The sequence below is a fragment of the Salmo salar genome, chromosome ssa18 (genome assembly GCF_905237065.1).
Source record: "Salmo salar chromosome ssa18, Ssal_v3.1, whole genome shotgun sequence".
Taxonomy (NCBI): Eukaryota; Metazoa; Chordata; class Actinopteri; order Salmoniformes; family Salmonidae; genus Salmo; species Salmo salar.
This window is the reverse complement of record NC_059459.1, coordinates 30,754,007-30,777,294: the sequence shown is the minus strand read 5'-3', so window position 1 is coordinate 30,777,294 and position 23,288 is coordinate 30,754,007. Positions and strand designations below refer to the sequence as shown.

The following is a 23,288-nucleotide window of genomic DNA, read 5'->3' as shown; positions in this document are numbered from 1 at the left end:
CCTCTCATTATCGAGGTAAGCTGGTCTGGTGATAGAAAACCTAGGTGGGGGTTTTATTCGGGACATAGAAAAAGGCTGTCTCATGACGCCAGGTCCTGTCTGTGGCCCTGGGGGCGTGCCAATGACTTAGTGAAACTTTAAACAGAAATACAATTCTCTCACATTAACATCATTACATAGCACCCCATCATCTCACAAATAGCTTCATCCTTATTCATTCATTTTATACAACAATTAGATGTAAGCCTCATAACTGAGGCTATTATATAAACAGCGTTATGGTAATGTGGCCGTATTGTCTCTCATGAGTTTCACAAAATTGTACCAAACGGACCAGTTCGTAGTTGGATTCTTCACCGATCTTTTATACATTCTCCAGAACATAAATATTGTTCGGACCTCCAGTTCTGTGAGGTGGAAGAAATTCCTTTGTTCTCTCTATGAAAACTCACTCTCTCTATACTGTGGCCATGAGGAGATAGTCTCCTCCAGGACTTTACGACCTCTCTGACCACAGCAGCCTGGGTGTAGGAGACAGGGAGATGGTGCAGAGGTAGGGGGATGGTGCTCGCTGTGTCCAAAGAGGGCAACGTCATGACACTTCCCTTAATGTGCCATTGTTCCGGCTTAACACGTCTGTTCGTTATTGAACCTCAGTTTGGCATAGAGGAACTAGGTCAATGCCTTATCTGCTGGTTGCTCACATCACATCCCCCGGACACAAAATAGTAGCTAGCAAGATGGATATCACTGAGGTTATTTTTAATAAGTGCATTTCACAAGTGACTAGTTTGCTTCAACTGCCTTCACTAAAACCACTGCAAAGGTTTTACCTGCAAACTTTTGGTTTAGAATCATGACCTTCAGCCATGTCTGTTGGGAGATTTGAAGAGGACGCTCCCAGGAACAATTTTATTTCCCTTTTTAAAGTTATCAAGAGTCCCAGACCCTATTCACTGCTTTTGCCTAGGGTTTAACAAGACTACCATCTGCCAATCCAATCAACACAAGATTTTAGATGACTTTCTAGGGCAGGGGTTCTCAAACTTTTTCACTCAAGCCCCCCTTCCAGCATTGGGGAACATCTCGCGCCCCCCGTCTATGTCACGTCCTGACCAGTATAAGGGGTTATTGGTTATTGTAGTTTGGTCAGGACGTGGCAGGGGGTATTTGTTTTATGTGGTTCGGGGTTTAATGGGATATGTAAGAGGGGTGTTTGATTTATGTGTTTCGGGGTTTTTGGGTAATGTTCTTGTTTTGTATTTCTATGGTTTTCTATGTTGTGTATTTCTTTGTTGGCCTGGTATGGCTCTCAATCAGGAACAGCTGTACATCGTTGTTTCTGATTGGGAGTCATACTTAGGTAGCCTGTTTTGACCTGTCCCTTTGTGGGAAGTTGTTGTTGTACTGCTGTGTGTTAGCCTGCAACACTGTTCGTTCGATCGTTTTCTTGTTTTGTTTGTTACGTGTTCAAATAAAGTTAAGATGAGCACTCAACCCGCTGCGCCTTGGTCCACTACGTACGACGACCGTTAGTCTATTTCTATGGGCACGAACACTTTATGACACAAACTGTTCACACCCCTCTTGTTGCTGGAGAGAACATTTACCATATTTACGGTTTATTTCCTGCAATTCTACACCTTTTGTCATGTCTGTCTTCATGTGATATTTTTATTTATTTCACCTTTATTTAACCAGGTAGGCAAGTTGAGAACATGTTCTCATTTACAATTGCGACCTGGCCAAGATAAAGCAAAGCAGTTCGACAACATACAAAAACACAGAGTTACACATGGAGTAAAACAACATACAATCAATGATACAGTAGACAAAAATAAGACTATGTACAAAGTGAGCAAATGATGTGAGATAAGGGAGGTAAAGGCAAAAAAGGCCATGGTGGCAAAGTAAATAAAGTATAGCAAGTAAAACACTGGAATGGTAGATTTATAATTTGAAGAAAGTTCAAAGTTAAAATAAAAATAATATGGTGCAAAGGAGCAAAATAATAAATAAAATAAATAAATACAGTAGGGAAGAGGTAGTGGTTTGGGCTAAATTATAGATGGGCTATGTACAGGTGCAGTGATCTGGGAGCTGCTCTGATAGCTGGTGCTTAAAGCCAGTGAGGGAGATAAGTGTTTCCAGTTAAAGAGATTTTTGTAGTTCGTTCCAGTCATTGGCAGCAGAGAACTGGAAGGAGAGACGACCAAAGGAGGAGTTGGCTTTAGGGGTGACCAGAGAGATATACCTGCTGGAGCGCGTGCTACAGGTGGGTGCTGCTATGGTGACCAGTGAGTGGAGATAAGGGGGGACTTTACCTAGCAGGGTCTTGTAGATGACCTGGAGCCAATGTGTTTGGCGACGATTATGAAGCGAAGGCCAGCCAACGAGAGTGTACAGGTCGCAGTGGTGGGTAGTATATGGGGCATTGGTGACAAAACGGATGGCACTGTGATAGACTGCATCCAGCTTGTTGAGTAGGGTATTGGAGGATATTTTGTAAATGACATCGCCGAAGTCGAGGATTGGTAGGATGGTCAGTTTTACGAGGGTATGTTTGGCAGCATGAGTGAAGGATGCTTTGTTGCGAAATAGGAAGCCAATTCTAGATTTAACTTTGGATTGGAGATGATTGATGTGAGTCTGGAAGAAGAGTTTACAGTCTAACCAGACACCTAGGTATTTGTAGTTGTCCACAAATTCTAAGTCAGAACCGTCCAGAGAAGTGATGCTGGGCAGGCGGGCAGGTGCAGGCAGCGATCGGTTGAAGAGCATGCATTTAGTTTTACTTGTATTTAGGAGCAGTTGGAGACCACGGAAGGAGAGTTGTATGGCATTGAAGCTCGTCTGGAGGGTTGTTAACACAGTGTCCAAAGAAGGGCCAGAAGTATACAGAATGGTGTCGTCTGCGTAGAGGTGGATCAGAGATTCACCAGCAGCAAGAGCGACATCATTGATGTATACAGAGAAAAGAGTTGGCCCAAGAATTGAACCCTGTGGTACCCCCATAGAGACTGCCAGAGGTCCGGACAGCAGGCCCTCCGATTTGACACACTGAACTCTATCAGAGAAGTAGTTGGTGAACCAGGCGACGCAATCGTTTGAGAAACCAAGGCTACTGAGTCTGCCGATGAGGATGTGGTGATTAACAGAGTCAAAAGGTTTGGCCAGGTCAATGAATACGGCAGCACAGTATTGCTTCTTATCGATGGCGGTTACGATGTCGTTTAGGACCTTGAGCGTGGCTGAGGTGCACCCATGACCAGCTCTGAAACCAGATTGCATAGCGGAGAGGGTGCGGTGGGATTCGAAATGGTCGGTAATCTGTTTGTTGACTTGGCTTTCGAAGACCTTAGAAAGGCAGGGTAGGATGGATATAGGTCTGTAGCAATTTGGGTCAAGAGTGTCACCTCCTTTGAAGAGGGGGATGACAGCAGCTGCTTTCCAATCGAAGGGAATCTCAGACGACACGAAAGAGAGGTTGAACAGGCTAGTAATAGGGGTTGCAATAATTTCGGCAGATAATTTTAGAAAGAAAAGGTCCAGATTGTCAAGCCCAGCTGATTTGTAGGGGTCCAGATTTTGCAGCTCTTTCAGAACATCAGCTGAATGGATTTGGGAGAAGGAGAAATGGGGGAGGCTTGGGCGAGTAGCTGTGGGGGGTGCAGTGCTGTTGAATGCAGTAGGGCTAGTTAGGTGGAAAGCATAGCCAGCCGTAGAAAAATGCTTATTGAAATTGTCAATTATAGTGGGCTTATCGGTGGTGACAGAGTTTCCTATCCTCAGTGCAGTGGGCAGTTGGGAGGAGGTGTTCTTATTCTCCATGGACTTTACAGTGTCCCAGAACTTTTTAGAGTTTGAGTTGCAGGAAGCAAATTTCTGTTTGAAAAAGCTAGCCTTGGCGTTTCTAACTGCCTGTGTGTATTGGTTTCTAACTTCTCTGAAAAGTTGCATATCGCGGGGGCAGTTCGATGCTAATGCGGAACGCCACAGGATATTTTTGTGTTGGTTAAGGGCAGTCAGGTCTGGGGAGAACCAAGGGCTATATCTGTTCCTGGTTCTAAATTTCTTGAAAGGGGCATGCTTATTTAAGATGGTGAGGAAGGCATTTATAAAAAATAACCAGGCATCCTCTACTGACGGGATGAGGTCAATATCCTTCCAGGATACCAGGGCCAGGTCGATTAGAAAGGCTTGCTTGTTGAAATGTTTCAGGGAGCGTTTGACAGTGATGAGTGGAGGTCGTTTGACCGCTGAACCATTACGGGTGCAGGCAATGAGGCAGTGATCGCTGAGATCTTGGTTGAAAACAGCAGAGGTGTATTTAGAGGGCACGTTGGTTAGGATGATATCTATGAGGGTGCCAGTGTTTGCGGCTTTGGGGTTATACCTGGTGGGTTCATTAATAATTTGTGTGAGATTGAGGGCATCAAGCTTGGATTGTAGGATGGCTGGGGTGTTAAGCATGTCCCAGTTTAGGTCACCTAGTAGCACGAGCTCTGAAGATAGATGGGGGGCAATCAGTTCATATATGGTGTCCAGAGCACAGCTAGGGGCCGAGGGGGGTCTATAGCAGGCGGCGACGGTGAGAGACTTGTTTTTGGAGAGGTGGATTTTTAAAAGTAGAAGTTCAAATTGTTTGGGTACAGACCTGGATAGCAGGACAGAGCTCTGCAGGCTATCGCTGCAGTAGATTGCAACACCGCCCCCTTTGGTCGTTCTATCTTGTCTGAAAACGTTGTAGTTAGGGATGAAGATTTCAGAGTTTTTGGTGGACTTCCTAAGCCAAGATTCAGACACAGCTAGGACATCCGGGTTGGCAGAGTGTGCTAAAGCAGTGAATAAAACAAACTTAGGGAGGAGGCTTCTCATGTTAACATGCATGAAACCAAGGCTATTACGGTTACAGAAGTCATCAAAAGAGAGCGCCTGGGGAGTAGGAGTGGAGCCAGGCACTGCAGGGCCTGGATTCACCTCTACATCCCCAGAGGAGCAGAGAAGAATGAGTATGAGGGTACGGCTGAAAGCTATAAGAATTGGTCATCTGTGACGTCCAGAATAGAGAGAAAAAGGAGCAGGTTTCTGGGGGCGATAAAATAGCTTCAAGGTATAATGTACAGACAAAGGTATGGTGGGATGTGAATACAGAGGAGGTAAACCTAGGCATTTAGTGATGATGAGAGAGATATTGTCTCTAGAAACATCATTGAAACCAGAAGATGTCATAGCATGTGTGGGTGGAGGAATTGAGAGGTTGGATAAGGTATAATGAGCAGGGCTAGAGGCTCTACAGTGAAATAAGCCAATAAACACTAACCAGAACAGCAATGGACATTGCATATTGACATTGAGGAGAGGCATGCTTAGCCGAGTGATCAAAGGGTCCAGTGAGATTCAGACAGCTAGCCGGGCCATAGGTAGCAAGCTGGTGGAAGATGGAGGGAGGTCTGTTTTTAGCCACCTCGTGCGTTTCCGTCTGTGGGTTAGTGGGGTTCCGTGTGGAAGGGGGGACCAGTCCAAGTTGGCAAAATAGTTAGTTATAGTGGCCCAAGAAAAGTGTCCGATAGACCTATTCAGATCGCAGCCGATAAGACAGCTAACGATTAACGATTAGTGGGCCGCAGATGGGCGATCAGGTTACATCGCGACGGAGGGGCCAGTTGGATAACTCCCTCGGGCAGATAACGTCGGTGGTCCAGTCGTGAAGGCCCGATGGGGCTCCGCATCGGCAGTAAAACGGGTCAGGATAGGTGATTGTAGCCCAGGAGACACTTCAGCTGGCTAGCTCAGGAAAAGCCCACGAGTGGCTGACGGAACTCTTCAGCTGGCTAGCTCCGGAATAATGTGTGTTAATTCCGGGACCGACGTTGCCAATAGTCACTCAGGTAGCAGCTAGTTAGCTGCAAGATCCAGGTGTAAATGTCCAGAGCCTGCGGTAGAAATCGGGGAAAGGAGAGAGAATAGGTCCGGTGTGCTCTGGTCTGAGTCACGCTGTACAAAAACTGGCGATAGCTTTTCGAGCTAATGGATAGCTGAGGACAGCTAACCGTGGCTAGCTGAGCTCCAACGTTAGCCAGTGAAAATGGCTAACCTCTGGCTAGCTTCTGTTGTGGATTTCGGATTTGAGGTAAATAATACTTTCTTTTTTAAATTGGTGAGGCGGGTTGCAGGAGAGTGCTTTGAGGTTGAGTTTTAGAAGAAAAAATGTAAAAAGATAATGCGAAGAAAAATATGTAAATATATATATATATACACGGGACACGACAAGAGGAGGGTAAAGGACGTCTGAACTGCTACGCCATCTTGGAAATATTTGAGTCACTCAAACATTACAACAAACTCTATGGGTTAAAAAACCAAGCTAAAAACGTTAGCTGATATGGGCTAGTTGATCTGGACATTTCTGTTATAAATAGCTCTCTAAGGTCTGCAATAACTGATATGACAAGAGGAACTGATGATGCACTACCCAATTTAGAAATTGCACATTGTGCGTTCTACTCAAGAGTAAGTTGAAAGCCGGACTGAGTTTTTGAAAGCTGGATCTGAGACCCCCCCCCCCCCGAGACCAAACCACATACAGTCCTGCTTCACTATGGAACTATATTAGTATATCATTCTGTACCCTGCAGTGAAATAGTTGGAATCCATATTTGCATATATTTTCTTGATACAAGGCTACACTGCCCACTGTTGTCTGTTGTCCCCTCGTGATTTGACTGGTAAATATGTGTAGCCTATTAATGGATGGCTAGAGAGCTGCGTTCTACCTTTCTGAGTATTCACTGTAGATGAAAACATGTTCAATTGCTTTCATTAGCTTATTTTCTCACTGCCCAAGTTTAAGACAAGGGTTTAGCATTTCCAAGAACAAATCCAAGAGCTATATTTTCAAGAATTGAATTTCTTACTTTTGGCTTCTGGAGAAACATAAGAAATAATATTTCCAATAACCTTTTTGATGAATAGCAACTTTGCTTAACTTTCTCCATAAGTCTATAGTTAAGGAAAAATTGCAGTTAAGACATTTCTTCTTAAGGTTTTGTGAATATAGGCCCTGCTCTCAACCCTTCTGAGTATTCATTGTCACTGCCCCCTTGAACCCTGTTTCCCCTCCTATATTAAACCTAGCCTGGTCTTCAATCTGCTGTCTCCTATGGTAATGCTGTATTGGCAAGACGACACAATCAGTTCTGGGACCAGGCTATGTTAGACCTGGAACTCCCTACAAACACGCCACTTCGATACAGCTACGACTTCTCGTAGCAGGTTAGGAGACTTAAGTTAAGGTTAGGAAAAGGGCTAGGGTTAGCGAAAATGCTACGAAAAGTAATTTGTATCGAAGTGTCGTGTTTTTAGGGAGTCCCTATTAGACCCGTTTCCTTGAATCGTTTTGAAACACAGCGGCATTTCCTTGAACACTGTTTCCCTCCTCCTACAGTATATACTGTATAATATATTATAAATGGCCTATACCCATCTGCCCCATAAGTATTGGTACATTGGGAGCATTAGGAAAATAAACCCTGTCAAGTGTAAGTACTGATATTTGATCATTTGTTTGAATATTGACCTGGGATGTTTCTATTGGAACCCCAGTGGTCGTGAGTGTGTTGGATTGTGTGGGTGCATCCACAGAATTGTGAGCTGACCTTTACAGGTCTACACTGCTCAATGATTTGGAATACAAATAATGTAATGTAAAGAAATCAGTGATGTTTTCATCAAACAAAAGAAGTAGGCTCTTCGATGGGGAGAGGAAGTGGATTTGTTTGTTATCTTATGATCTTATGTGTAAAACGTTTATAATTTTCTGAAGCTTTAATAAGTACTTACTCACAGAGTCCTCTTTGTCCTGGGTAGGGCATAATGTCACAACAATCTTCTGCCACTGGAGTCTGTCTTTGGCCACAGCTTGATTATATACTTATACTTAGTGTACAAAAATTAGGAACACCTTCCTAATATTGATTTGCACCCACTTTTACCCTTAGAACAGCCTCAATTCATCGGGGCATGGACTCTACAGGGTGTTGAAAGTGTTCCACAGGGATGCTGGCCCACGTTGACTCCAATGTTTCCCACAGTTGTGTCAAGTTAGGTGGATGTCCTTTGGGTGGTGGACCATTCTTGATATGCACGAGAAACTGTTGAGCATGAAAAACCCAGCAGTGTTGGAGTTCTTGACAAAACCAGTGCTCCATGGCACCTTCTACCATACCCTGTTCAAAGGCACTTCAATCTTTTGTCTTGCCCATTCTCCCTCTGAATGGCAAACATACACAATCCATGTCTCAATTGTCTCAAGGCTTAAAAATGATTCTTTAAGCTGTATCCTCCCCTTCATCTACACTGATTGAAGTGGATTTAACAAGTGACATCATAGCTTTCACCTGGTTAGTCTGTCATGGAAACAGCAGGTATTCTTAATGTTTTGTATACTCAGTGTATACTTGACTTGCCTAGTTAAATAAAGGTTAAATACACTGCTCAAAAAAATAAAGGGAACACTACAATAACACATCCTAGATCTGAATGAATGAAATAATCTTATTAAATACTTTTTTCTTTACATAGTTGAATGTGCTGACAACAAAATCACACAAATAATTAATGGAAATCTTATTTATCAACCACATGGAGATCTCGATTTGGAGTCACTCTCAAAATTAAAGTGGAAAACCACACTACAGGCTGATCCAACTTTGATGTAATGTCCTTAAAACAAGTCAAAATGAGGCTCAGTAGTGTGTGTGGCCTCCACGTGCCTGTATGACCTCCCTACAATGCCTGGGCATGCTCCTGATGAGGTGGCGGATGGTCTCCTGAGGGATCTCCTCCCAGACCTGGACTAAAGCATCCGCCAACTCCTGGACAGTCTGTGGTGCAACGTGGCGTTGGTGGAAGGAGCGAGACATGATGTCCGAGATGTGCTCAATTGCATTCAGGTCTGGGGAATGGGCGGGCCAGTCCATAGCATCAATGCCTTCCTCTTGCAGGAACTGCTGACACACTCCAGCAACATGAGGTCTAGCATTGTCTTGCATTAGGAGGAACCCAGGGCCAACCGCACCAGCATATGGTCTCACAAGGGGTCTGAGGATCTCATCTCGGTACCTAATGGCAGTCAGGTTACCTCTGGCGAGCACATGGAGGGCTGTGCGGCCCCCCCAAAGAAATGCCACCCCACACCATGACTGACCCACCGCCAAACCGGTCATGCTGGAGGCATGACCGTTGCAGGCAGCAGAACGTTCTCCATGGCGTCTCCAGACTCTGTCACGTCTGTCACATGTGCTCAGTGTGAACCTGCTTTCATCTGTGAAGAGCACAGGGCGCCAGTGGCGAATTTGCCAATCTTGGTGTTCTCTGGCAAATGCCAAACGTCCTGCACGGTGTTGGGCTGTAAGCACAACTCCCACCTGTGGACGTCGGGCCCTCATACCACCCTCATGGAGTCTGTTTCTGACCGTTTGAGCAGACACATGCACATTTGTGGCCTGCTGGAGGTCATTTTGCAGGGCTCTGGCAGTGCTCCTCCTGCTCCTCCTTGCACAAAGGCGGAGGTAGCGGTCCTGCTGCTGGGTTGTTGCCCTCCTACGGCCTCCTCCACGTCTCCTGATGTACTGGCCTGTCTCCTGGTAGCGCCTCCATGCTCTGGACACTACGCTGACAGACACAGCAAACCTTCTTGCCACAGCTCGCATTGATGTTCTATCCTGGATGAGCTGCACTACCTGAGCCACTTGTGTGGGTTGTAGACTCCGTTTCATGCTACCACTAGAGTGAAAGCACCGCCAGCATTCAAAAGTGACCAAAACATCAGCCAGGAAGCATAGGAACTGAGAAGTGGTCTGTGGTCACCACCTGCAGAACCACTCCTTTATTGGGGGTGTCTTGCTAATTGCCTATAATTTCCACCTGTTGTCTATTCCATTTGAACAACAGCATGTGAAATTTATTGTCAATCAGTGTTGCTTCCTAAGTGGACAGTTTGATTTCACAGAAGTGTGATTGACTTGGAGTTACATTGTGTTGTTTAAGTGTTCCCTTTATTTTTTTGAGTAAAGTAAAGTGTTGGTAAAGTGTTGGTCCAATGTTTCATGAGCTGAAATAAAAGATCCCAGAAATGTTACATATGCACAAATATCAATTGGCATGGTGACTGCAGGAATGTCCACCAGAGCTGTTTCCAGAGAATTTGTTAATTTCTCTACCATAAGCCACCTCCAGAGTCATTTCAGACAATTTGGCTATACTTCCAACCGGCCTCACAACTGCAGACCACGTGTAACCATGCCAGCCCAACCTCCTCTTCCAGTTTCTTCACCTTTGGTATCATCTGTGACCAGCCACACTGACAGCTGATGAAACTGAGGAATATTTCTGTCTGTAATGAAGCCCTTTTCTGGGGAAAAACTGGGCCTGTGCCCTCCCAGGCCCACCCATGGCTGTGCCCATTCCCAGTCATGTGAAATCCATAGATTAGGGCCTAAAGAATTTATTTCAATTGACTGATTTATTTATATGAACTGTAATTCAGTACAATCGTTGAAATTGTTGCATGTTGCATTTATATTTTTGATCAGTATAGATACCATTCTCAAGAAAGTAGATACCATTTCACCCTAGGAGGAAAAACCCTGAACCACACCACCAACTGTACTCACCTTGGTCTGACTAGAAGTTATCTGAGCAGTTTGACATGGACATAACGTCTCTAACAGATAAAGCATGCAGAGCATATTTAGCAATTAGAAAGACCCTGTATAAATTAACGACCAATTAGAATTTTACTTAAATTATTTGACTGTCATAACTCCAATAATTCTATATAGCAGTGAAATTTGGGGTCCCCTTTACAATTTAAAGTATACATCATGGGATAAAAGCCCCACCAACATTTTACATCTGGAATGTTGTTCTTCTGGACTCACCTAACACCCTGTGATCCAGAATGTTATCTCAATAATAAGATAAAATAATTCATACAAAGGAAGACATTAACAATGTACAAACTCATGGACGTCAGAGAAGAAAGACTGTAAATACTGTGGGTCAGGTGAACTAGAGAAAGACTATGTAAACACTGTGGGTCAGGTGAACTAGAGAAAGACTATGTAAACACTGTGGGTTAGGTGAACTAGAGAAAGACCACCCTGTGGGTCAGGTGAACTAGAGAAAGACTATGTAAACACTGTGGGTCAGGTGAACTAGAGAAAGACCACCCTGTGGGTCAGGTGAACTAGAGAAAGACTATGTAAACACTGTGGTCAGGTGAACTAGAGAAAGACTATGTAAACACTGTGGGTCAGGTGAACTAGAGAAAGACTATTTAAGCACTGGGTCAGGTGAACTAGAGAATGAGCAGCACTTCCTGCTCCACATATGACTCAACCAGAGGTATTTATCTCCTGGAATTTGAAGAAAGAATTGCAGGATTTCTAGAACTACCTGTTGAGGAGAAAATCAGCATTTTTGGGTGGAGAAAATGTAGAGACAGTCGGTTATGTCCTGGCCTATCACAATAGAAGAGAGACATTAGCTCCCAGGATGTTATACACGTGAGCACTTGTTGATTTAATTACTAAATTGTTGTGTTTTTTGTTAAATGTTTTGTGTATTAATTTCTGTGTAATTGTATTTGTTGATACATATTATTGTTACTCAAACATATTGTTCATGTGTAATTCTTCATATACATTTATTTGGCAACAGTGACAACCACCAATTCATGGCAACAAAGCATTTATTAAATTGAGAGAGAGGGTGAGAGAGAGAGAGAATGGGAGAGGAGATAGAGAGAGAGAGAAGGGGAGAGAGAGAGTAGGAGAGAGGGTGAGAGAGAGAAGCAGAGAGAGAGAGAAGGGCGGAGAGAGAGAGAGAGAGAAGGGGAGAGAGAGAGAAGGGGAGAGAGAGAGAGAAGGGGGGAGAGAGAGGGAGAGAGAGGGAGAAGGGGGGAGAGAGAGAGAGGAGGGGGAGAGAGAGAGAGAGAGGAGGGGGAGAGAGAAGGGGGAGAGAGGGTAAGAGAGAGAGATTGAGAGAAGGGGGATAGATAGAAGGGGGAGAGAGGGTAAAAGAGAGAGAGATTGAGAGAAGGGGGAGAGAGGGTAAGAGAGAGAGAGAGAGAGAGAGATTGAGAGAAGGGGGAGAGAGAGAGAATGTAAATAGAAGATGATCTTCAGGCATGATACAGGGGTGGGGTCAAACAGTACACCAGCCCACATGAAACATTATCACATGCCTCTGCCTCTAGCTAGTTGTTTAAATGCTTTTACATCGCATGTGTGGTGTCAGTACATTAGGGGATGTTTGAGAGAGAGAGAGAGAGAGAGAGAGAGAGAGAGAGAGAGAGAGAGAGAGGAGAGAGAGAGAGGAGGGTCTACGTATATTCATGAGCAGAAAGGGGAACTCTAATTTGGTCCAGACTCTCTCAAAGTGAACAACCAACCCACTTGTAGTAGGTGATCATATCTGCCTGCAGAGTTAACCAGTGGATATCTCCTGTCTATCCTGTGTGTGTTTACCACCATGCCATCCTACACAGTGACGGTGGCTACAGGGAGCCAGTGGTTTGCAGGGACTGATGATTACATATACATCACCCTGGTGGGAACAGAGGGCTGCAGTGAGAGGACTTTACTGGACAAACCACTCTACAATGACTTCGAGAGAGGGGCGGTGAGTTGAGTTGCAGTGGCTTGTGTGGTTAGGGTTTTGTCTGTTGTGCTCACTGTTCAGAGTTCGTCTTAGAGTGAGCTTGAAGGTTTCACAGCGTGTGCATTACTTGAAAGACAGAGTTGACCTTGTTAATGACAATCATTGGAAATATTGTACCTTCTTCAGACTTGAGACTGGAGATTTACTTAGTAGAAAGCTTACTCTGGTATTTGTCCTGAAGTCTAAACTTCAAAAGAAAGGAATTGATTGGGCTCTTTAGGATGACTGGTTACTAGTTGTGTAGACAATTACATACACTATATATGCAAAAGTATGTGGACACCCCTTCAAATTAGTGGATTCGGCTATTTCAACCACACCCATTGCTGACAGCTGTATAAAATCGAGCACACAGCCATGCAATCTCCATAGACAAACATTGGTAGTAGAATGGCCTTACTGAAGAGCTCTGTGACTTTCAACGTGGCACCGTCATAGGATACCACCTTTCCAACAAGTCAGTTCGGCAAATTTGTGCCCTTGTAGAGCTGCCCCGGTCAACTGTAAGTGCTGTTATTGTGAAGTGGAAATGTCGAGGAGCAACAATGGCTCAGCCGCGAAGTGGTAGGCCACACAAGCTCACAGAATGGGACCGCCGAGTGCTGCAGCGCATAAAAATCGTCTGTCCTCGGTTGCAATACTCACTACCAAGATCCAAACTGCCTCTGGAAGCAACATCAGCACAAGAAATCTTTGTCAGGAGCTTCATGAAATGGGTTTCCATGACCGAGCACCCGCACACAAGCCTAAGATCACCATGTGCAATGCCAAGAGCCGGCTAGAGTCGCGTAAAGCTCGCCTCCATTGGACTCTAGAGCAGTGGAAACATTCTCTGGAGTGATGAATCTCGCGGACGCCATGAGAACCCTACCTGCCCCAATGCACAGTGCCAACTGTAAAGTTTGGTGGAGGAGGAATAATGATCTGGGGCTTTTTGTCATGCTTCGGGCTAGGCCCTTTAGTTCCAGTGAAGGGAAATCTTAACTCAACAGCATACAATGACATTCTAGACAATTCTGTGCTTCCAAAGTTTTGGCAACAGTTTGGAGAAGGCCCTTTCCTGTTTCAGTATGACAATGCCCCCATGCACGAATCACAGTTCATACAGAAATGGTTTGTAGTGGACCTCCTGAGTGGCGCAGAGGTCTAAGCCACTGCATCACAGTGCTTGAGGCGTCACTACAGACCGGGTTCGATCCCAGTCTGTGTCACAGCTGGCCATGACCGGGAAACCCATGAGGTGGCGCACAATTAGCCCAGCGTCAACCGGGCTAGGGGAGGATTTGGCCGGCCGGGGTTTCCTTGTCTTATTGTACTCTAGCAACTCCTTGTGGCAGGCCGGGGGCCTGCTATCTGGATGGTGTTTCCTACGATACGTTGGTGCTTCTGGGTTAAGCGAGCAGTGTGTAAAGAAGCAGTGTGGCTTGGCAGGGTCTTGTTTCGGAGGATGTATGGCTCTCAACCTTTACCTCTCCCCAGTCTGTAGGGGAGTTGCAGCGATGGGACAAGACTGTAACTACCAATTGGGTAAAAGTACAAAAAATGGGTTTGTTGAGATCGGTGTGGAAGAACTGGCCTACACAGAGCTCTGATCTCAACCCCCTCAAACACTTTTGGGATGAATTGGAACGCCGACTGCGAGCCAGGCCTAATCGCCCAACATCAGTGTCCAACCTCACTAATGCTCTTGTGGGTAAATGGAAGCAGGTCCCCGGAGTTCCAACATCTAGTGGAAAGTCTTCCCAGAAGAGTGGAGGCTGTTATAGCAGCAAAGGAGGGATCACCTCCATATTAATGCCAATGATTTTGGAATGAGATGTTTGACGAGCTGGTGTCCACATACTTTTGGTCATGTAGTGCAAGTGTTGCATCACAAAATATCTACCTCTGAAAGCCCTCACAAGACCCCTGTCTGGAAAAACATACACCATAGCCAAATACATTTAAACTCCGTTTTTCATAATTTCTGACATTTAATCCTAGTAAAAATTCCCTGTCTTCGGTCAGTTAGGAACACCACTTTATTTTAAGAATGTGAAATGTCAGAATAATAGTAGAGAGAATAATTTATTTCAGCTTTTATTTCTTTCATCAAATTCCCAGTTGGTCAGAAGTTTACATACACTCAATTAGTATTTGGTAGCATTGCCTTTAAACTGTTTAACTTGGGTCAATTGTTTCGGGGAGCCTTCCACAAGCATCCCACAATAAGTTGGGTGAATTTTGTCCCATTCCTCATGACAGAGCTGGTGTAACAGAGTCAGGTTTGTAGGCCTCCTTGCTCGCACGTGCTTTTTCAGTTCGGCTCACAAATTTTCTATGGGATTGAGGTCAGGGCTTTGTGATGGCCACTCCAATACCTTGACTTTGTTGTCCTTAAGCCATTTTGCCACAACTTTGGAAGTATGCTTGGGGTCATTGTCCATTTGGAAGACCCATTTGCGACCAAGCTTTAACTTCCTGACTGATGTCTTGAGATGTTGCTTCAATATGTCCACATAATTTTCCTTCCTCATGTCTACCATCTATTTTGCGAAGTGCACCAGTCCCTCCTGCAGTAAAGCACCCCCACAACATGATGCTGCCACCCCTGTGCTTCACAGTTGGGATGGTGTTCTTCAGCTTGCAAGCTTCCCCTTTTTCCTCCAAACATAACAATGGTCATTATGGCCAAACAGTTCTATTTTTGTTTCATCAGACCAGAGGACATTTCTCCAAAAAGTACGATCTTTGTCCCCATGTGCAGTTGCAAACCGTAGTCTGGCTTTTTTATGGCGGTTTTGGAGCAGTGGCTTCTTCCTTGCTGAGCGGCCTTTCAGGTTATGTCGATATAGGACTCTTTTTACTGTGAATATAGATACTTTTGTACCTTTTCCTCCAGCATCTTCACAAGGTCCTTTGCTGTTGTTCTGGGATTGATTTGCACTTTTCGCACCAAAGTACATTCATCTCTAGGAGGCAGAATGCGTCTCCTTCCTGAGCGGTATGACGGCTGCGTGGTCCCATGGTGTTTATACTTGAGTACTATTGTTTGGACAGATGAACGTGGTACCTTCAGGTGTTTGGAAATTGCTCCCAAGGATGAACCAGACTTGTGGAGGTCTACAATTTATTTTCTGAGGTCTTGGCTGATTTCTTTCGATTTTCCCATGATGTCAAGCAAAGAGGCACTGGGTTCGAAGGTAGGCCTTGAAATACATCCACAGGTACACCTCCAATTGACTCAAATTATGTCAATTAGCTTATCAGAAGCTTCTAAAGCCATGACATAATTTTCTGGAATTTTCCAAGCTGTTTAAATGCACAGTCAACTTAGTGTATGTAAACTTCTGACCCACTGAAATTGTGATACAGTGAATTATAAGTGAAATAATCTGTCTATAAACAATTGTTGGAAAAATTACTTGTGTCATGCACAAAGTAGATGTCCTAACCTACTTGCCAAAACTATAGTTTGTTAACAAGAAATTTGTGGAGTGGTTGAAAAACAAGTTTTAATCTACCCTGTGGCTCAGTTGGTAGAGCATGGTGTTTGCAACGTCAGCATGGTGTGTGCAACGCCAGGGTTGTGGGTTTGATTCCCACGGGGGGCCAGTACAAAAAAATTAAAAAAATGAAATGTATGCATTCACTACTGTAAGTCACTCTGGATAAGAGCATCTGCTAAATGACTAAAAGTAAAATGTTAATGACTCCAACCTAAGTTTATGTACATTTCTGACAACTGTATATACACAATGACATTCTAGACAATTCTGTGCTTCCAACTTTGTGGCAACAGTATGGGGAAGGCCCTTTCCTGTTTCAGCATATTTTTTTTTATCTTACTGTTCCTCAGTGTAAGATCTGCCACAGAATGTGTTGCAGGGTCCAGCCCAGCCCTGTTGGAACATCTGTCATCAGGTTCACACTGCAAGCTGAGAAAAGAGGAACCACTCAGTCAGTCAGTGAGGTTACACATAAACTTGTTGAGCTCTATTCTCTTAAATAAATTGTGCCTGAAATTGTGCTCCAATATGAGTCAAGGGGAGCAATCCATAGAGATGAATTAAAGAGACTTTACTGTGATTTGTCCCATTTACACAGTGCTATTTACCTGGTTGTCACCTGGAAATACAATGGATTGGATTATATAATGCATTTTTTAAGGCGATCAAATCTCTTTACATTGATTGTCCTGTAGAAACTTGCCTTTACCACTACACAGTACAGTACTAGATAAAAGGGTTACGCTCTGGTGCAGAGTGAGTCCTGGAGGCGCCATCACCACCATCGCTGTTACTGTGTTTGAGGGTGGTCTAACGGAATTAGATTACTAAATTCAATTCTCTGCTCTTTCACTCTAATGAAGTGAACGACAGATTTTGTACCTTCTCAGCTCGGGGATTCGATCTTGCAACCTTTTGGATACTAGTCCAACGCTCTAACCACTAGGCTACGCTGCTGCCCCAATTAAAAGCTTCCCTATCTGATCAAAATTGTCAACTCATTCTGGCATTAAAAGCTTCATCAGTGTCTTGTTCACTCGATCCAGTTGTACTCTTTTGTTCAGGATGCATCGGCTGTATACTTCCTCTATTGCACTAACAGTGACTCATGAGCTGGTATCAACCTCATGCTGTCTCTTTCTGACTGTTGTATCTGGACCCCAGAAAGAGTAACTGGTGCAAAATTAACAGCTATGGGGATCCCAACAAACACAATAAACCTTGTTTGGTATAAGTCATTCATTTAAAAAAATCACTTTCCGTAACAGTGACAACCTGGTAATGCCTATTGTCCGTCCTCAGGTTAGGCTGAATCTGGGTCCGGGAATTAGCCCATTATGTTTCCTCTACACAGGATGAGAGCAAGCTCAATCACTCTAATCCTGGTTGTCCGTCCTCAGGTGGACTCGTATGATGTGACGGTGGTGGAGAACCTGGGAGAGATGGAGCTAGTGAAGATAGAGAAGAATAAGTACTGGGTTCAGGATGACTGGTACTGTAAGTACATCACAGTGAAGACTCCCTCTGGAGACTACGTAGAGTACCCCTGCTTCCGCTGGCTGGTGGACAACAAGGAGGTGGTCCTTAGGGACGGCAGAGGTACCTGTCTGTCTTTCGGTTGGTCGGTCACATCTGTCTGTCTGTCTGCTGGTCTGTCTGTCGGTCTGTCTCTCTCTTTGTCAGTCTGTCTGTCTGTCTGTCTGTCTGTCCCACTCCTTATCTTAAGGAACACAGAAGTCAATCTAGAATCATCTTCATTACGGTTTTTCACTGTTTTAAGCACGGTTGCCAAAGGACGACAAGACCAGACTGGAGAAGCAGCACCGCCGTAAAGAGCTGGAGAGCAGACAGAAAACCTACAGGCGAGAGCTGGGTTTATGGTGTAGCACACATCTACATCACAATTGTAACATATTGATAAGATACCAAGATGCGTTAAACAAATACATGTATTCAATGTATTGAACTAGTCAATGTTTTCTAGTATTCAATGCACTGACTTTATAAAGTGTAGCCTAACAGTAAAAGATCTGTGCTCAGTGTTACGTAGCGTAGTCCTAATTCAGTAGTGCTGCTGAACGTGCTAGTGACTCTGTGATGTCCTGCTGTGTATAGATGGAGTGAGTGGCAGCCTGGGTTTCCTATGAGTATAGATGCCAACACACACAAGGAGCTTCCCAGAGACATCCAGTTTGACAGCGAGAAAGGAGTGGACTTCATTCTTAACTACAGTAAGGCGTAAGTACTGCATCCATACTACACTCTGTAACCATTGTCCTATCATTACAGGGTTACAGGTTCAAACCCTGCTACCACTGTTTCCCCTCATAACTGTTTCCCCTCATCACTTGTACATTCATCACTTTTACACTCATCACTGTTTCCCCTCATCACTTTTACACTCACTTTACTGTCCTTTATTTTACTTTTATTATTATCTATCCTGATGCCAAGTCACTTTACCCTGCCTTCATGTACATATCTACCTCAAATACCTTATTATTATCTATCCTGATGCCTAGTCACTTTACCCTGCCTTCATGTACATATCTACCTCAAATACTTCTTACCTCTGGACATTGATCTGGTACTGGTACTCCCTGTATATAGCTCCACATTGATCTGGTACTGGTACTCCCTGTATATAGCTCCACATTGATCTGGTACTCCCTGTATATAGCTCCACATTGATCTGGTACTGGTACTCCCTGTATGTAGCTCCACATTGATCTGGTACTGGTACTCCCTGTATATAGCTCCACTTTGATCTGGTACTGGTACTTCCTGTATATAGCTCCATTCTTGTGTATTTTATTTGATTCCTCTTATGTTACTATTTGAGTTAAATTCTTTAACTGCATTGTTGGGAAGGGTTCGTAAGTAAGTACTTCACGGTAAAGTCTATACCAGTTGTATTTGGCGCATGTGACAAATAACATTTGATTTGATCGGATTTACAACATTGTCCAGCCAGTCTAACACTCGGTTTGATTTGTACTCTCTATAGTGCTGAACCTACAGTAGGTCTAATCTTTCCAATGTGGAGATTTACACTCGGTTTAGTTTGTACTTTCCTGAGTGGCGCAGCGGTCTACGGCACTGCATCTCAGTGCTTGAGGTCTCACTACAGACACCCTGGTTCGAATCCAGGCTGTATCACAACCGGCTGTGATTGGGAGTCCCACAGGGCAGCGCACAATTGGCCCAGCGTCGTCGGGGTTTGGCCGGTGTAGGCTGTCATTGTAAATAAGAATTTGTTCTTAACTGACTTCCCTAGTTAAATTAAATTTTAAAGAACTACAGTAGGCCTCTTTCCAATGTGGAGATTTACACTCGGTTTAATTTGTACTCCGTACAGTGCTAAACCTTCAGGAGGCCTCTTTCCAATGTGGACATTTACACTTGGTTTAATTTGTACTCTCTACAGTGCTACACCTACAGCAGGCCTCTTTCCAATATGGAGATTTACACTCGGTTTAATTTGTACTCTCTACAGTGCTAAACCTTCAGTAGACCTAGTCTTTCCAATGTGGAGATTTACACTGGGTTTAATTTGTACTCTCTACAGTGCTAAACCTACAGCGGGCCTCTTTCCAATGTGGAGATTTACACTGGGTTTAATTTTTACTCTCTACAGTGCTAAACCTACAGCGGGCCTCTTTCCAATGTGGAGATTTACACTCGGTTTAATTTGTACTGTCTACAGTGCTAAACCTACAGCAGGCCTCTTTCCAATGTGGAGATTTACACTCGGTTTAATTTGTACTCTCTACAGTGCTAAACCTACAGCAGGCCTCTTTCCAACGTGGAGATGTCCATGTAGAAGACCCATGCTTGTCATAATAGAGGATTTTCAGTTTTTTAGGGGCAGTATTTGTTTATTGCATTGACACTTATGCTCTAAATGTCAGGTTGTCCAGGATGGAGCTGTCATCTAGTGAGGTGTTTTTATTGTTCTCAAAGGGACTTCTTGGTTTGAATAAAGGCTAAATGGGAAACAGAAATCCGCTGTTGGCTCAGTAGGTGGGTGGGTGGTGAGTAGTATGTAAATGAGACTAAAAGGTAACCTGTTTCAAAGCTTTGTATGAAAGCCTGTGGAACAGGAGAGTTAATGTATGAGTAACCAGGGACATTTGCATGTATCCTACACATCACCAGACCTAAACACAAACACATATTGTTTCAATTTTTTTTTAAATTTGATTTCACCTTTATTTAATCAGGTAGGCTAGTGGAGAACAAGTTCTCATTTACAACTGCGACCTGGCCAAGATAAAGCAAAGCAGTGTGACACAAACAACAGCACAGAGTTACACATGGAATAAACAAGCGTAGTCAATAATACAATAGAAATAAAAGAAAGTCTATATACAGTGTGTGCAAATGGCGTGAGGAGGTAAAGCAATAAATAGGCCATAGTAGCGGAATAATTACAATTTAGCAAATTAACACTGGAGTGATAGATGAGCAGATGATGATGTGCAAGTAGAAATACTGGTGTGCAAAAGAGCAGAAAAGTAAATCAAAACAATATGGGGATGAGGTAGGTAGATTGGGTGGGCTATTTACAGAAGGGCTATGTACAGCTGCAGCGATCGGTTAGCTGCTCAGATAGCTGATGTTTAAAGTTAGAGAGGGAAATATAAGTCTCCAGCTTCAGTGATTTTTGCAAATTGTTTAAGTCATTGGCAGCAGAGAACTGGAAGGAAAGGCGGCCAAAGAGGTGTTGGCTTTGGGGATGACCAGTGAGATATACCTGCTGGAGCGAGTGCTACGGGTGGGTGTTATCGTGACCAGTGAGCTAAGGCGGAGCTTTACCTAGCATAGACTTATATATGACCTGGAGCCAGTGGGTCTGGTGACGAATATGTAGCGAGGGCCAGCCGACTAGAGCATACAGGTCGCAGTGGTGGGTGGTATAAGGGGCTTTGGTGACAAACAGATGGCACTGTGATAGACTTCATCCAGTTTGCTGAGTAGAGTATTGGAAGCTATTTTGTAAATTACATCACCGAAGTTGAGGATCGGTAGGATAGTCAGTTTTACGAGGGTATGTTTGGCAGCGTGAGTGAAGGAGGCTTTGTTGCGAAATAGGAAGCTGATTCTAGATTTAACTTTGGATTGGAGATGTTTAATATGAGTCTGGAAGGAGAGTTTACAGTCTAGCCAGACACCTAGGTATTTGTAGTTGTCAGAACCGTCCAGAGTAGTGGTCCTAGATGACAGGAAGTCAGAACCGTCCAGAGTAGTGATAGTAGTCGGGCGGGCGGGTGCGGGCAGCGAGCGGTTGAAAAGCATGCATTTAGTTTTACTAGCGTTTAAGAGCTGTTGGAGGCCACGGAAGGAGTGTTGTATGGCATTGAAGCTCGTTTAGAGGTTAGTTAACACAGTGTCCAAAGAAGGGCCAGATGTATACAGAATGGTTTCGTCTGCGTAGAGGTGGATCAGGGAATCACCAGCAGCAAGAGCGACATCGTTGATATATACAGAGAAAACAGTCGTCCCGAGAATTGATCCCTGTGGTAACCCCATAGAGACTACCAGAGGTCCGGACAACAGGCCCTCCGATTTGACACACTGAACTCTGTCTGAGAATTAGTTGGTGAACCAGGCGAGGCAGTCATTTGAGAAACCAAGGCTGTTGAGTCTGCCGATAAGAATACGGTGATTGACAGAGTCGAAAGCCTTGGCCAGGTCGATGAAGACGGCTGCACAGTACTGTCTTTTATCGATGCCGGTTATGATATCGTTTAGGACCTTGAGCGTGGCTGAGGTGCACCCGTGACCAGCTCAGAAACCGGATTGCACAGCGGAGAAGGTACGGTGGGATTCGAAATGGTCAGTGATCTGTTTATTAACTTGACTTTCGAAGACTTTAGAAAGGCAGGGCAGGATGGATATAGGTCTATAACAGTTTGGGTCCAGAGTGTCACCCCCTTTGAAGAGGGGGATGACCGCGGCATCTTTCCAATCTTTAGGGATCTCGGAAGATACGAAAGAGAGGTTGAACAGACTGGTAATAGGGGTTGCAAAAATGGCGGCGGATAATTTTAGAAAGAGAGGGTCCAGATTGTCTAGCACAGCTGATTTGTACGGGTCCAGGTTTTGCAGCTCTTTCAGAACATCTGCCATCTGGATTTGGGTGAAGGAGAAGCTGGAGAGGCTTGGGCAAGTAGCTGCGGTGGGTGCAGAGCTGTTGGCCGGGGTTGGGGTAGCCAGGAGGAAATCATGGCCAGCCGTAGAGAAATGCTTATTGAAATTCTCGATTATTGTGGATTTATTGGTGGTGACAGTGTTTCCTAGCCTCAGTGCAGTGAGCAGCTTGGAGGAGGTGCTCTTATTCTCCATGGGCTTTACAGTGTCCCAAAACTTTTTGGAGTTACAGGATGCAAATTTCTGTTTGAAAAAGCTAGTTTTTGCTTTCCTGACTGACTGCGTGTATTGATTCCTGACTTCCCTGAAAAATGAGACAAATACTTTGGTTCACACCTATCAGCTTACTGTATGCTTTAATCTACATTATGAAATGAGGAAATAAGGTGAATATGGGTGATGATGAGGTCCAACTTTCCTTTGATTGCTTAGAAGGGATAGCAACCTTGGAAACGGGTTGTCTGTCTTTGCTCTGTAGTTTCTCTGTGTGGTCCTCTGTAGCTCAGTTGGTAGAGCAAGGTGCTAATAATGCCAGGATAGTGGGTTCGATTCCCGGTATCACCCATATGTAAAATGTAAACACACATGACTGTAAATCGCTTTGGATTAAAGCGTCTGCTAAATGGCTTATACACTCAGTATACAAAACATTAATGACAGCTGCTCATTACATAGCATTCACCTGGTCAGTTGATGATCCCTTATTCATGTCACTTAAATCCACTTCAATCTGTAGATACTGGGGAGGAGACAGGTTACATGTAAATAATGATTTTCAAGCCTTGAGACATGGATTGTGTTTTTGAGACATGGATTGTGTTTTCAAGCCTTGAGACATGGATTGTGTATGCGTGCCATTCAGAGGGTGAATTGCCAAGACAAACGATTTAAGTGCCTTTGAACGGGGTATGGTAGTAGGTG

The 23,288-nt window shown here is 44.3% G+C and overlaps 1 protein-coding gene across 1 annotated transcript in view; it reads left to right on the top strand.

Moving 5' to 3' along the window:
- Positions 1-12,490: 12,490 nt before the first annotated feature.
- The window catches only part of alox5a (arachidonate 5-lipoxygenase a), a 29,346-nt gene continuing 18,548 nt past the window's right edge, over positions 12,491-23,288 (top strand). The window contains exons 1-4 of the mRNA NM_001139832.1: positions 12,491-12,687; positions 17,615-17,813; positions 17,995-18,076; positions 18,330-18,452. Coding sequence (NP_001133304.1) covers positions 12,538-12,687; positions 17,615-17,813; positions 17,995-18,076; positions 18,330-18,452 — 554 coding nt within the window. The 5' untranslated portion in view covers positions 12,491-12,537. The remainder of the gene's footprint in view (positions 12,688-17,614; positions 17,814-17,994; positions 18,077-18,329; positions 18,453-23,288) is intronic.